This window comes from Mastigoproctus giganteus, chromosome 12, assembly GCF_048544385.1.
Source record: "Mastigoproctus giganteus isolate SK-2022 chromosome 12, ASM4854438v1, whole genome shotgun sequence".
Classification (NCBI taxonomy): domain Eukaryota; kingdom Metazoa; phylum Arthropoda; class Arachnida; order Uropygi; family Thelyphonidae; genus Mastigoproctus; species Mastigoproctus giganteus.
This window is the reverse complement of record NC_143586.1, coordinates 50,351,378-50,365,932: the sequence shown is the minus strand read 5'-3', so window position 1 is coordinate 50,365,932 and position 14,555 is coordinate 50,351,378. Positions and strand designations below refer to the sequence as shown.

Sequence of the window (14,555 nt, the reverse complement as noted above, 5' to 3'; positions counted from 1 at the left end):
GAGATAACCAGGAAGATCATTCCTGTGGCAGATTTTGCCATTACTAAACTGGTGTCGTCGTGGTTCTGTCTGTCTATGTATACCAGTTTTTTGCTAACAGGTCATGGGTCGATCAGAGAGAAACTGTATTCTCGAGGGTTGGAGCCGGATCCATGGTGTTCTTGTGGAGCGGCAGAGACTTGGCAGCATATTTTGTTCTCTTGTCCTTATTATAATGCTGAACAGTGTCTTTTGGGAAAACAGATAGCTAATTTTAATGAAGATAACGTACATAGATTGGTGCAAGGAGTTAACAACTTTCAGGCCTTACAAGAGTATGCAAATGCTGTGTTCCCTAAAAGATCTATCATACGAAACCTCACGGACATTGAATTGGCCGTCTACAACCAGAATCTTCATTGATTGCATCAGGGCTTGGGAGCTTCAGACCTGGAAGCTTTCGGTCGGGTCTGGGGCTCCTGGGCATGGACCACTTAAGGGTTTTTTTTTTTTTTTTTTTTTTTGTTAGACTGTTGTTCAGTTCTTGGGTTTGGGCAGCCCAAGGCTGGACAACTGGCACTCAACAGTCTAGCACTCTCTCTGTTGAGTGTTTAATTGCGCTTTGGCGCTTCAGCTTTTAAAGACAGAACCAGGTTCGGCTCCACGTGCCAGGGACGGGCATCAGATTGCAGTTGAAGAGTTCAGCTGCTTTCAGATGGCAAAGTGACCTGACATAAACAACATACTACACTCACAAACATCTCTCTTATATTTACTTTTATTCTTTCCTATTCAAAATTTCTTGTTTATACACTTAACTTAGCTTAGATTATGAACTTAACTTAATTTTTTTTTTTTTTTTACTTTACTTCTCTTTTCAAAAATGTTTTGTCTTTCTTAGCTATCTTTTTATTTATCAGGTCCACTTTACAGATTTTCTGTTTTAAATGATTTAGGTGGAGATGGGCATTTGCCTGGGAACCACCCTGAACCAGTACACACACACACAGCCCCTGGCAGCATTAGTTAAATATTAGTACATGCAATTTCTGAATTCCATGCTGCAAAGTGAATGCTGTTCCCACTGCCAACTGCAGTAATACACAATTACAAATTACTTGCCAGTGGACAACAGCATTTGGCAGCAGTATGGGAAGAGCTGCATAGCAATCCAGACTTATGAAATAAAGAGTACTGATGGAAGAGAATTTAACTAATTTCAGTAATTTTCACACTTATCAGTGATCTGTTTACTGGTAAAATGCATGAAGGTGTGCAGCATTTTTTTTTTTTTTATGTGAACCCCAAACACGAGAGGTATTAGAACCTATAATACTTAGTACTGTGCTTGGGTTGGAGGTTGAGAAGATGAAAGAAGATATTTGTTGACATTGGACTTGAACTTCTGTAGATTGTAATTTTCAGGAAATAGGTATGAAGGAAGGTTGTTCCAGAAAACGGCAGTTGAATGAATAAATGAGGAAGATGAAAAGTTGGTTCTGTGGGTTTGAAGTTGGACAGTAAACGGCTGGTGGCGGCACATGTTCGGACTGTTTTGAAAGAGAGAGCGGGAATTATAGAAGCCAATTCAGAAGAACAGTGCCCAAGGAAGTATCTGTAGAAGAGGCATGCAGCAGAAACAGTATGTCTATGAGAAAGTGAGTGGAGAGACTGTTAGAGATGAATCATTAATTAACCTAACTGCCCTCTTTTGAATGGAATCAAGAAGCCTGAGAGAGGTTTTGGGAGCACCACCCCAGATGTGGGAACAATATTCATGGCAGGGCAGGTTTGCGATTTATACAGAGTGAGCAGCTGTTTGAAAGAAAAGTAACGCCGAGAGCGAAAGAGAAAACCAAGTTTTTTAGATGCAGAGGAAGCAATATTTGTAATGTGCTTGTGCCAAGAGAGATTAGAAGTCAGGGTAATCCCCACAAGAGATATATCATTTTGCCTAGAAATTGGAGTGTCACTAAAGATAAGCATAGGAGCAGAAGAATCCTTTTTGCGAGATATAAGACAAGACTGAGTTTTAGTAGGGTTTTAGGTGGGTGTTGTTCACGTAAAAGTAACACTGTTATATACACTATGCTGCCACTTTACTAGGTACACCTACCTAGTAGCGTGTTGAGCCTCCTTTAGCCTTCAAAACAGCCTGAATTTGTCTAGGCATGGATTGAACAAGATGCGGAAAACGTTTGGCAGGAATGGAGTACCATGAAGACACGAGTGTCATGCAGTTCCTTGAGATTTGATGGAGGTGTAGGCCTGCAGGAACAGCCCTTTCCAGCTCATCCCAATGATGTTCAATAGGATTGAGATCCATGGACTGAGCGGGCCACTGCAGCAAAGTCATTGTCATGTTCCTGAAACCATTCCATAGTGATTCGGGCTTTGTGCACCAGCATATTGTCCTGCTCAAAGTAACCATCTGACTGAGGATAAACTGTCAACATGAACGGATGCACTTGGTCAGCAAAGATGTTTAGGTATGATGTGGCCTTCAGACATGAATCTATGGGTATCAATGGACCCTACGTGTGCCAAGAAAACATTCCCCACACCATAACACTGCTCCCACCACCTTGCACAGTAGTCATCAGATATGATGGGTTCATGGATTCATGTTGTTTTCGCCAAATTCTGAGCCTTCCATCAGCATGATGCACCAGGAACTTCGACCCAGCAGACAAAGCAACTGTTTTCCAATCCTTGATAGTCCAGTGCTGGTGTTGCTGTGCCCACAGGAGGTGTGCTTTCTTGTTCTTCATCGATAACAAAGGTATGCGATGTGGCTGTCGGCTGTTGTAGCCCATTCGCGACAAAGTGTGACTAGTGGTCTGCTGCGATATTTTGTTTTGCGCACCAAGGTTGCATTCTGACATGATGTGCGACATTATGGCCCATCTGTTTGCTTGCACAATTCTAGCCATCCTCTGACCTCTCTCATCAACAAGTGATTTTCACAGGAGTGCCGTTGAAAGGATGTTTTCTCTTCGTCGCACCATTCTCGATACAACCTTGAAACTGTGGTGCGTGAAAAGTTCAGATCTGCCCCTTCAGAGATGCTTTGTCCAACTCATCTTGCACCTACTACCATGCCACGTTCGAAGTCCGTTAGATCACTTCTTTTCCCCATTCTTGCTACGGTTTGTATGCTTAACTGATACTAGAAAGGTTCTGCTGCATTTATATCCACAACTGGAGTCACTTGACTTGCAACATGGGACAAACCATGTGTGTGCAGAGTAGGGGTGTACCTTATAAAGTGGCAGCACAGTGTATATATGTATACACTGTAGTCAAAAAAGTATTTGACTGGGGAAGTACTTCAAGTTGAGTAACCTTGGACAGTAATTCTGCTCCAAATCGAATGCTTTCCGTGACTTTTGTGTTCCCTTCCCCCTCTGCCATACACTTACCATGAACTGATTGGATCAGCGCAAATATGCATCTAGTATAAAAACTGTGACCACCATCGTTATCTGCATCTTAGAAACCCCCACAGAAATTAGCCGGGTGCCAAATCAGACCCACAATTCACGATAGAGGAGCTTACCTCAGCAGCCTTGCTCACTAAATCAAACAAATGCCCGGGACTGGATCGGATCTACTTGAGCTGGAAACAGTTAAAAAGGTAGTAGAGATTGCTGATCTCTACTACCTCTGTCTCCAAACAGGAATCTACCCAGACTGGAAAAAAGCAAACATAAAACTAATTCTAAAGAACCCGTCCAAAGCTCCAGACCTTCAGGACTTTTATTGCCCTATTGCACTCCTCTCTGTGGCCAGCAAGCTACTTTGAACGCCTCCTTTTATCCAGACTGCTCAAGCACTATGATGGGACCAGCCTCTCCTCCCCCAACCAGTTTGGTTTTAGGCAGGGGTTCTCTGCAGTGGACGTGCACCAACATATGCTGAACCAAGTGGCTACCTGCTCCAAAAAATATTTCCTAGTGATTTCGGTGGACTTCACTAGGGCGTTTGACACCCTCTGGTGGCTGAGCATCCTGGCGAGGTTTAGGGCAGTCGAGGTGCCAGGAAATCTTTTCTGCATTATCAGCAGCTACCTATCAGACAAAAATTACTGTCCACGCTCCCTCCCAGTCTCTAATCAGGAACATCTACAGAGGTTGCCCGCAGGGCTGTGTTCACTATCGTGGAACGTAGTCCTGGATGGCTTCCTCACCCAGGATCTTGGCGAGGTCAAATCCCTGGCCTTTGCTTGGCGAGGTCAAATCCCTGGCCTTTGCTTGGCGAGGTCAAATCCCAGGCTTATTAAAAGTATTAGGTGGAGATGGGCACATGCCTGGGAACCACCCCGACACAGTACACACACACCAGGTACACTATAGCAATAGGCTCGACACAACCACATGGACATTTTCCCAGCAAAGACCAATCCCGTCCTTAAAGGTTGCCTACTAGTTCAATGGCCACCACAAATAAAAATCAACCAAACAATAAAATTTTCCACCAAGATCAAATACCTGGGAGTGATACTGAACACCAAATTGACTTTCCAGGAGCACCAAAAATATATCCAAAAAAAAAAGATAAGAGCTTACTCAGCCATGGTTGCAAGTCACGTGTGTGTGTGTGTACTATGGATAATGGGATGGTTAAGTGGAAGACAGAGTGGTTATCAATGGGCACTGCTCTTCTTGGACTAATGTTATCAGTGGAGTACCCCAGGGTTCAGTACTGGACCCATTGTTGTTTTCAGTATTTATTAATGATATTGATGAAGGTATATTGGGCTTAATGTCAAAGTTTGCAGACAGTACAAAGGTTGGCAGGGTGGATAACAACAGTAATCAGGGTGAGCTGCTGAAACAAAATATAGGAAAATTGGGCCTATAACAACTCACAAAACCCAGAAAAACATCTGGGGCTATTCCCTTAGCCTATGATCATCTAACTAGTCTTTACTGAACAAGCCCTTAAATAGTCCTTACTTAACAAGCCCTTAAATTTCTCTAGCCTCTGAAAGTATTTGAATCTAGACTTCTTCAAATGAGTGACAAGTGCTGAACCCATTATACTTTATAACATGATTCAGAGGACTGAATCATGTTATAAAGTAGCTTTTGGCAAGAATAGTACAAATGAAATTAATTCTTCTTCTAAATGAGGAAACAAATTTATTATAATATACCTCTTATACAAAATGTGTCAGGTATTTAATAATTATTCTGGAAAGATCAGGAATTAAAAATTAATAATAATAAAATAAATAAAAATGCAAAGCAACCATATTTTTATATATAGATTTTATTAGAATGCTCTGCTCTGGAGTTGCTTCTTGGTACTAATTAAGAATCTAGGGAAGCAAATAATTACAAAAGGTTTATGTCTGCAGACCATAAATGTATTAAAATTTTTGTAGTTAAAAAAAAAAAAAATATTTTTCTAAGCAATATTCTCTTTCATTTTGTTATCAAAAAAATATTGTTTTTCATTTTTTAAAGTATAAAATAATATAATAAAAGGAAAGTGCAAAATTACTATCTGCATTATGGCTGTAGAGTAGAAAGAATGTTTTTTCATAATAAAAGGGGGAAAAAAAAAAACATACACGTAACTTCTCTCTTTATAGATAGATATATATATACGTATGAAAAAAAAGTACTTGATCTTTTATATAAAAGTTTTTAGTATTAACAGTCTATTAACACTTTTGATTAAACCTTTCTAGAAATCCAGTTTCATGATAAATTTGTGATGTCTTTAATTCAAATAAAATCTAAAGTTACAACAATTATTAAAATGATAAGCTTGAAGTGCTATCTACAGGACTGCCCAGTATAATATATATATATATATTTTAAACTTGAGACTAGGAATTTTATTCGAGACCTTAATTGTCCAATTTACAAATCAAAATTGTGTAGGAATTTAATATAAAATATTTTCATTATATTATAATTTCTAATGCAAAGCTACAGCAAAACCTAATATTTCAATTTATTCACTTTGATTTATTTAGTGATTTTCATATTACAGATCATATCAAAGATTAATTTCAAAAGGTAATTTGTTTTCTCCACAAAAATTAAGGTAGAAATTGAACTTTACAAATTAAATGTAAGAATTGAATCAAAAAAAAAAAAAAAAAAAAAAAAAGCGCCAATTATTTTTATAGATAAGATGCCATTTAAAATTCTAAAATAATATGGAATATCACTGAGATGAAATTTTAGGGTTTTTAAAAAATTCAGATCCATTTTTTTTTTTTTTTTTTTCAGAATTTACATTATACTTTTATATGTACATATATTTATATATATATATATAATGTTCATTCTAAATCTGAAACAAATATAAGAAACTTTTAAGTGAGATGCTGATTATTCCTACATACATAAACTTTTTTTTTATGGTAGAATGTCACTGATAATATCAGGCCATTACTACATTTCATTTTACATGTCTGTTGCAGATCACTCCTGTGTGGAAGTTCCAAAGACAGTGAAGATGAGTTTAAAAACATTTTCAGATAGGTTTATATAGCAGGGTAGTGACATATTTCTTCCTATAACGATGAGTAGCACTGAGCACCATTACTCCATCCTGCAAAATTAATGAAACTAACTTTGGGTAATGCCATAATAAATAATAGGAAACACCTACACCAAGAAAATAATTTATTCCATATTCCCTCGCTCCCCAACTTCTTATTACCCTTATAAAATTTGTCATTAATTTGTGAATATAACTTTGTCCATCTTGAAACTGGCTCAAAAGTTTGTGGCATTCTTGGCCAACTTTGCTTTAGAGCCTGTGCCCACATCCCCTTATATGAACGGAACAGAGCCTGTGCCGTCCCGTTCCTATAAGGGGATGGGACAGAGCCTGTGCCCCCATCCCATTCATATAAGTTGAAAAAGCTTTTCAGCTCAAAAATACAATATAAATTTGTTGATAAGTTCTTTTATTTCATTCAGTTAATTTTAGTAAAATCTTAAAAAAAAATAATTAATCAAGTTGTATTAATTATTATATACTCATTAATAAATTTTCTGCTTCAAAGATTAATTTTCCAGTCCCTAATAACTGCCCAGGTCCAAACCCTTCGTGACAGCATATTCAATTGATAAGGTTGCAATCCATCTAAAACTGACCTCGTGTCATTGTGGAATGGGAAGTAGGTGTTCAGCACCATGAAAAGATTTGCTAGTGATGCCATTAAATTCTTTGAGCACTTGAATTGCAAGCTTTTCTGTGAGAATAACTGCCTTTGAAATGATTTTGCAAATACCTTAATTCTTCTCATAAACTGATGATGAAGATGACTTTCTGATCACAGAATTTCTAAATCCATATTAGAATTGATCATTATCTTTTGATCAACTCAAACTTGTCCTTCAATGACTGGATTGTGCTGCCTAAAAATGTCAAAAAATGTTGATTAAAAATTTTTTTTTCTCTATCATTCCATCTTTGTCTTGGTGTGTTTATTATCAAGCAGTGAATCCTTGTTAGCTCAAATTCAGATCCCATCTAGAGGCATTTATCAATTGTTCTACAATTTTTAAGGTATTCAATTGATTCTGAAAGTAGGGGAACAGCTTGTGACATATTTGAATTGACCTCTGACCTCTTAGATTTGCTTCTAGGGTTTGCTTGTGAGATTTATTTTGCTCGAAATGTCATACCAAACAATTAGGCAACAAATATTTGTTTTAATAGATTTTTTCAACGATCAAAAACTTGAACCCTAAATTGCCTATACAGAATTCATTTTTAAAAAATGTTCAGTTGATTTTGTTGACTGAGAGTGCTTTTTTTCATCCCCTCCCAATTGCTCTTTCTATTTTTAGTGCCCCTCAAACCAGCATCCTGAGCCAGGGATGCTGGCTCACCTCTTTAGCTAGACCCTCATCTTTTAATCTATCAGCTAGACATTAATGAGCACCTAGATGAATGAGCACCTTGACAAGTCCACTTGTCAAGATAGCAGCCCTTGTGCCAATAAATCCCACTCCAACAACAACTTGTCAAGATGCTCATTCATCCAAATTTTAAAGGTTTAGATCATGGCCATTTATGAATATTTCAAATTAATTTCTTTTTCCTGGTCGGTGTAGCTCAACTAATATCATAAAAAAAATACATACTCAAACAACATGTAATAAAAAAATCTATACTCCAAGTAGATGCATGGAATGCTTTTTCATGATTCAGAAACTTTAATGTGGCCCTGTAAATAAAACTTTCACAATAAAAGTTATCCTCATGTATTTTTACCTCAGCTTATATTATCAGCATGTTTGAATTTTTATCATCCATCAAAAATTTATAAACTGTCTATAAGTATAGGAACACTAATGAATAAGTACATTTCATTCAAATTGTCGGTTGTGAAAATGTCGGACATGTGTGAAAACAAGCTCAAAGAATTTTAACATTGTAAGTTGTAGAATGTTGTGTACCAGGCTTTATATTATGATGGATTTTGGAGCTTCTCAATAACCAGCCATATACAAGTAGAGCAGTTTTATGTGCAGTAGATAATTGCTGCAGAGATTTGGAGCACAGTCTGTAAGCCATTCCTTCTACTATCATCAATACACAAAGAAAAAAATTCATGAAAAATTGAGAATTAACTGCCATGGTTAAAACTGTACACGAACAGACAAACTGCATACTGATCTATGGATTTGATCACTGAAGTCTGTGCACGTCTCCACAAACTGGTATAACTTGGTATTGATCTGTTCTATGTGATACCTACATTCTGACACAGCAATTATTGAATGGCACTAACAAAAAGTGCAATGCTCTGTACACTGGATATGTCATTTTTAAATATATAAAAAATAAATTTAGAAGACTAAATGCACAAGGCATAATGTTATGGGTTGAAATTAATTATATAATATTGGTGTAAATACACCATAGTTTACTCATAAGTTTAACTATATAAGTAGTGCTAAAGCATCGTTTGATTTTATCTTATATTGTGGCTACCTTCACGATGAGATACCAGGTATTGCATTATTTTGAATAAACAATGCTTCTCTCATAGAGGAGACTACTGCTACTTATTCTCAGTGGGTACCACCACCCAGGCGGCACCGTTTTGGAGCTTGTTGGCTCACTCATCGGCCCTGGTAATGCAAACATGCCATCACGGCTGTGAAGTTTTGGCATCTCTCATATTGTGGAATTAACTTCACAACCGTGCTGGCATGTTTGCATTACCAGGGTACCCACCCGCCCACTGATGGGTGAGCCAACAAGCTCCGAAATGGTGCTGTCTAGGTGGTGGTACCCACTGAGAATTTTTTTTTTTTTATGTAAACCCCAAATACGAGAGGTATTAGAACCTATAGTACTTAGTACCGTGCTCTGGTTGGAGGTTGAGAAGATGAAAGAAGATATTTGTTGACACTGGACTTGAACATCTGTAAACTGTAATTTTCAGGAAATACATACGAAGGAAGATTGTTCCAGAAAACAGCAGTTGAATAAATAAATGAGGAAGATGAAAAATTGGTTCTGTGAGTTTGAAGTTGGACAGTAAATGGATGTTGGTGGCACGTGTTCGGACTGTTTTGAAAGAGAGAGTGAGAATTATAGGAAATACAGAATACAGTCACAAGAACAGTGCCCATGGAAGTATCTGTAGAAGAGGCATGCAGCAGAAACAATATGTCTATGAGACAGCGAGTGGAGAGACTCTGTTAGAGATGAGTCATTAATTAACCAAACTGCCCTCTTCTGAATGGAATCAAGAAGCCTGAGTGAGGTTTTCGGGGCACCACCCCAGTTGTGGGAACAATATTCTATGGTACGGCAGATTTGCGATTTGTAAAGAGTGAACAGCTGTTTGGAAGAAAAGTAATGCAGGAAGAGCGAAAGAGAAAACCACGTTTTTTAGATGCAGAGGAAGCAATATTTTTCCCCAAAGATAAGCATAGGAGCAGAAGAATCCTTTTTGCGAGATATAAGACAAGACTGAGTTTTAGAAGGGTTGAAATTAACTAAGTTGTCTTTGCTCCTCTGGAGAATTACCTGAAGATCGGCATTTAAGGAATTGGTAGCAGATTTTCGAGAAGTTGAAGCTGATTGAGCAGGACAAGGTTTCTCAAAATGGAAAGTGGAATGCAATGTGCTATCATCGGCAAAACTATGGATAGGATTTCCAGTCAATGGAAGGAGGTCATTAATATACATTAATGTGTCATTAATATATCATCACCCTCAGTGAGTGATCAGAGAGAAAATTGGATAACCAATTACACAAAACAGTTGGAAAACCATAGCTTGTTTAGAAGACCTTTATGTCAAACACGATCAAAAGCCTTTGAGATGTCATGAGCAACTGCTTGTGTTTCACTGAACTTTTCCATTGAATTTGTCCACAAATGGTAACATAAGCCAGAATATCACCAGTGGATCGACACTGACGGAATCCATACTGGCAATCGTTGATCAGACGGAAGGTTTCTAGGTAGTTTAAGAGTTGGCGGTTAATTGATTTCTCCATTACTTTAGAAAGAGTAGAAGTAATTGCAATGGGACGATAATTGGATGGGAGGGATTTGTCACCCTTTTTAGGAACTGGCTGGATATGAGCAAATTTCCAAGCAGAAGGAAAAACACCTTTGGAATAAGAAAGTGAAAAAAGGCAGCAAAGAACAGGAGTAAGTTCAGGAGCACAGGTTTTGAGAACAAGAGGAGAAATACCATCGGGACCTGGAGCTTTCTTAGCATCAAGATTCGTCAAAATCCTTCTGACATTTTTTTGACGGAAGACCACAGGAGGCATTGAATGGAGCATGCTGGGAATGATGGGAGGTGTTTTACCAAGATCATTAATACATGAGTTGGAAGAAAAATGAGAAGCTAGCAGGTCAGCTTTATCCTTGGCCGAAGTGACAACAGAACCATCTGGTTTGGACAGAGGTGGGAGCAGAGATGAGCAAAAGTTGCAGCCAATAGCTTTGGCAAGAGACCAGAATGCTCGGCTACCACTAGGGCAAGAAGTAAGTTTTCTACTCTTTGCCTGTTCAAAGTCTAGTTTGGACTGATTAATAACTGCTTTACAATTGTTGCGAGCTTTGGTGTAGGCAGAAAATGAAACTGAAGAATTGGAAAGAAGCCAATTACGATATGCAACGTTCTTCTCTTGAACAGCCTTAGCACATTTATTAGAAAACCAAGGTTTAGATAAAGGACGAGATTTTAAAGTGGAGTGTGGGATAAAGGATTCCATTCCTACAAGAATAATTTCACTGACATGATCTGAGCAAACGTTGACATCAACCGTTTTGAAACAATAGTCTGACCAAGGAAAAGAAAGAAATCTCGCAGCTCATCCCATTTTGCATTCTTGTAATGCCAAACAACACAAGGTTGGGAATAGCCATGAGAATAAAGGCTCCATTGGAGAAGGGACAATCACCAAATTGTGATCTGAGGTGCCTAAAGGCACCTCAGATCACAATTCGACCTTTTTTAGAAGGGTTGTTTGTGAGAAAAAGATCAAGCGTGTTGGCTGTATGGTTAGGATTGTCCAGTATTCTTGTAGGTAAAAACAATCTGTGCAAGTTTAACATAGACAAATGTTAAAGTAACATATCAAATGTATGGTACCACACTCAGGGTAGTGGAAAACAAAAAACTGCCGGGGGCAGTGGTGTGCTGGAGCCAACTCGTGTGAGCTGATTGTTAAATTTTCAAGAACTTTGCAAGCCAGTTATCAAACTGACAATAACTATAAATTGTAGAGTGGCAGGCACTATAATCCACAATGACTAGCAGCATTCTGAATTGTGGGTGATAAGCTTGTAAGTAGTGACACAGAAAATCCAGCCAGATTGTGCTTATTTCGGCACCCTCTGTGCTTCTTTTCCCCCATTCCTTCTCTACGTGGCAGCCTCTGTAGGGATTATCTCCACTAGCAATTTTACCGGAATTTTATTTCCAGGCTTAATCTTCTTAATTCTGCCTGAGCTGCTGCTTCTTAAGGTAATGAGAACAAATGACTTTTCCATGCATGACGTCTGTCCAAGATTTTGCATTTCTAGAATTGTTACGATACAGTCAAACTTGGTTATAACGAGCATGGAAATAACGAGATCACAGCTGTAATGAGCAAGAAGCCATTATGATTTTAATTTATGCTTATTCCCATACAATCGCTCACTGTTATAACGAGACATACCAAACAAATTTTGGTAACTATGCAAACATTCTTAATAGTTCGGGTAGTCAAAAAACCCCAATTCTTGGAATAGACGAAAATGAAAAGGGCAACTTAACCTTATGACCACCTGCACTGGATTAGCGGCCGGTTTATGACCTTGCCCTCTGATGGGGGCTATACAATAGTGCACTGGTGTTCTGCTTGTCGCATTACCCTAATTACAGATTGTCTTCTTTCACTGAACCATAAATTTATTTTGGGACTTCTAAGAACTTTGTATGCATTTCAGGATTTCTAGTCTAGGAACGTTGTATGCATTTCGGGACTTCTAAGAAGTTTGTATGCAGATCACTTTATCAATTTAAAGTAAAATCAGTTAGAAATGAACCCTTCCTTCGGAAACATGTCTGCTAACAAAAGAAAGTGTCTCTTGATTCGCAAAAAAGTCGAAATTATTCGTGAGTTAGAAAGTGGTGCAAAAAATGTGGAAGTGTGTAAAAGGTTTTCTTTGTCCTCTTCAAGTGTATTGACATTGCGGAAGAATAAAGATGTTTACATATCGGCACTGGATAAGAACACAACCGGAAAAAAAAAAAAAAAAAATTAGATGCGAGGTTACAAACGCTGAGGAAGCATTGCTTTAATGGTTCACCACACAAAGAAGTGCTGGATTTTCAATAGATGGTCTGATCTTGAAGGCTCAAGTGGAAAAATTTGCTAAACAATTTGGACGCAATGATTTTGTGTGTAACAATAGTTGGTTGGATTGATTTAAAAACTGACATAACATCGTTATGCAAAAATTAGTGGAGAATCTTGATCTGCAGATCCGATAATGGCAAATGAATGGATTGCTCATGTTTGGGCAGAAATCAGGAAAGATTTCAATGACAAAGACATCTACAGCAGTTGTGTGACTGCAAAAGGATCTAAAAAATTTGGGCAAAAGGGCTGAGAAGTGGCAACAAAATTTGTTTAGAGCACAATTTAAAATCTTACATAAACCTAATGACCATCAACACAGACTCTCTGCAAAGGCAGAAGCAAGTAATCCAATGAAACATAATAAAAAAAAATTAAAGCACAATTTAAGATTAATGGCTGTTATGTAAAAGACTAAGAAAAACATAAAACATAAAATTTTAAATTACTTTTATTTTTTTTAAATTAAAAAAAAATAAATTACATTAATTTTAAATTTAAAATACAGCAGCAATATCATTATCAAAGCATCTCCAGTTTCACTACTAACTGAAAGTTAGTAGTGAAACTGGAGATGCTTTGATGGAGAGACTGGAGATGATCTATATTTAAAATGCTACTGTTGCTGATTAAATGAATTTAAGATAACAGGATACTGAGGATTATAATATACCTCATGGGTTGTTTCAGAATTTGTACTGCACATAAGGAGCAAGATCAAGCAGATATATGTGCATTACATCAAGGCAGAAGCAAAAGTCATCCAATGAAATATAATAAAAAAAAAGTTAAAGCACAATTTAAGATTAATGGCTGTTACTGTAACAGACTATGAAAAACATAAAATTTTAAATTACTTACTTTAATTGATAATGCATACAGGTGGTTCAGCATAACATGATTTGGTTCAGGAAGTAGTGTAGGCTCACACTAGAAAAAAGAAGGAACTGCTTTTAGTTTGTATCCCTCACTCATGCATGCACTATCCTACCAAGAGTTATTTACACCCCTCTCATTCAGGAATTTTGCACAGCTGTGAAGTATGCAAATATTTTGGCCCATAAAGGTGATCAACAGTAAGCCTGGAATTCATTTTAAACATGTATAATGAATAAGTTACTGTACTAAGTTTCAAAGGAAAATGATAGATGTCATGTGTGTAAAAGGCCAATTACCTTATTTTGCCATCGGACTCTTAACTATCAGAGTAAAACTAAATGCAGCCAAATTTAGAGATTCTCTAGTTTGATGGCAAGAAAACGTGAAAGCACTTACAGGCAAACAGCTTCAAAAACTTACAATATGCTTAAACAAGAATTGGGTGTGAAGCTATGGGTAGAACATAGGTTATCCGGAATAATTTGAAAGGGTGATATTTCTTCTCTCTCTCTCTTTTTTTTATTTTTTATTTTTTTATTATTAACGGTAGTACAGTAAGTGCTGGTTATAGTGATCACATTTGCAAATTTAATTTTGATTCTAATAAGCGAAAGATCAAGTTTATTATCCTTTTATTCTACAAACGGATTGTACAAACAAAAAGCCCAATAAACCAAAAACTGCAAATTGTTTTTATTGTTTTATGTTTGTGACCTCTAGAATTCTATGTGACCTTCAGAAATGTGCTGTATAAAAATATCACAAAGACTACTGTGTTTTCTCGGAAATCACGAGTGAATTTCAGATTAGTTTAGATCCAGATTTGGTAAGAATAATA

At 37.3% G+C, this 14,555-nt stretch overlaps 1 protein-coding gene across 1 annotated transcript in view; it reads right to left on the bottom strand.

The window, feature by feature from the left end:
* Nucleotides 1-6,303: 6,303 nt before the first annotated feature.
* Nucleotides 6,304-14,555, bottom strand: part of alc (5'-AMP-activated protein kinase subunit beta-1) — a 101,533-nt gene continuing 93,281 nt past the window's right edge. The window contains exons 7-8 of the mRNA XM_090386906.1: nucleotides 13,700-13,768; nucleotides 6,304-6,552 (exon numbers count right to left, since the gene is read on the bottom strand). Coding sequence (XP_090243032.1) covers nucleotides 6,475-6,552; nucleotides 13,700-13,768 — 147 coding nt within the window. The 3' untranslated portion in view covers nucleotides 6,304-6,474. The remainder of the gene's footprint in view (nucleotides 6,553-13,699; nucleotides 13,769-14,555) is intronic.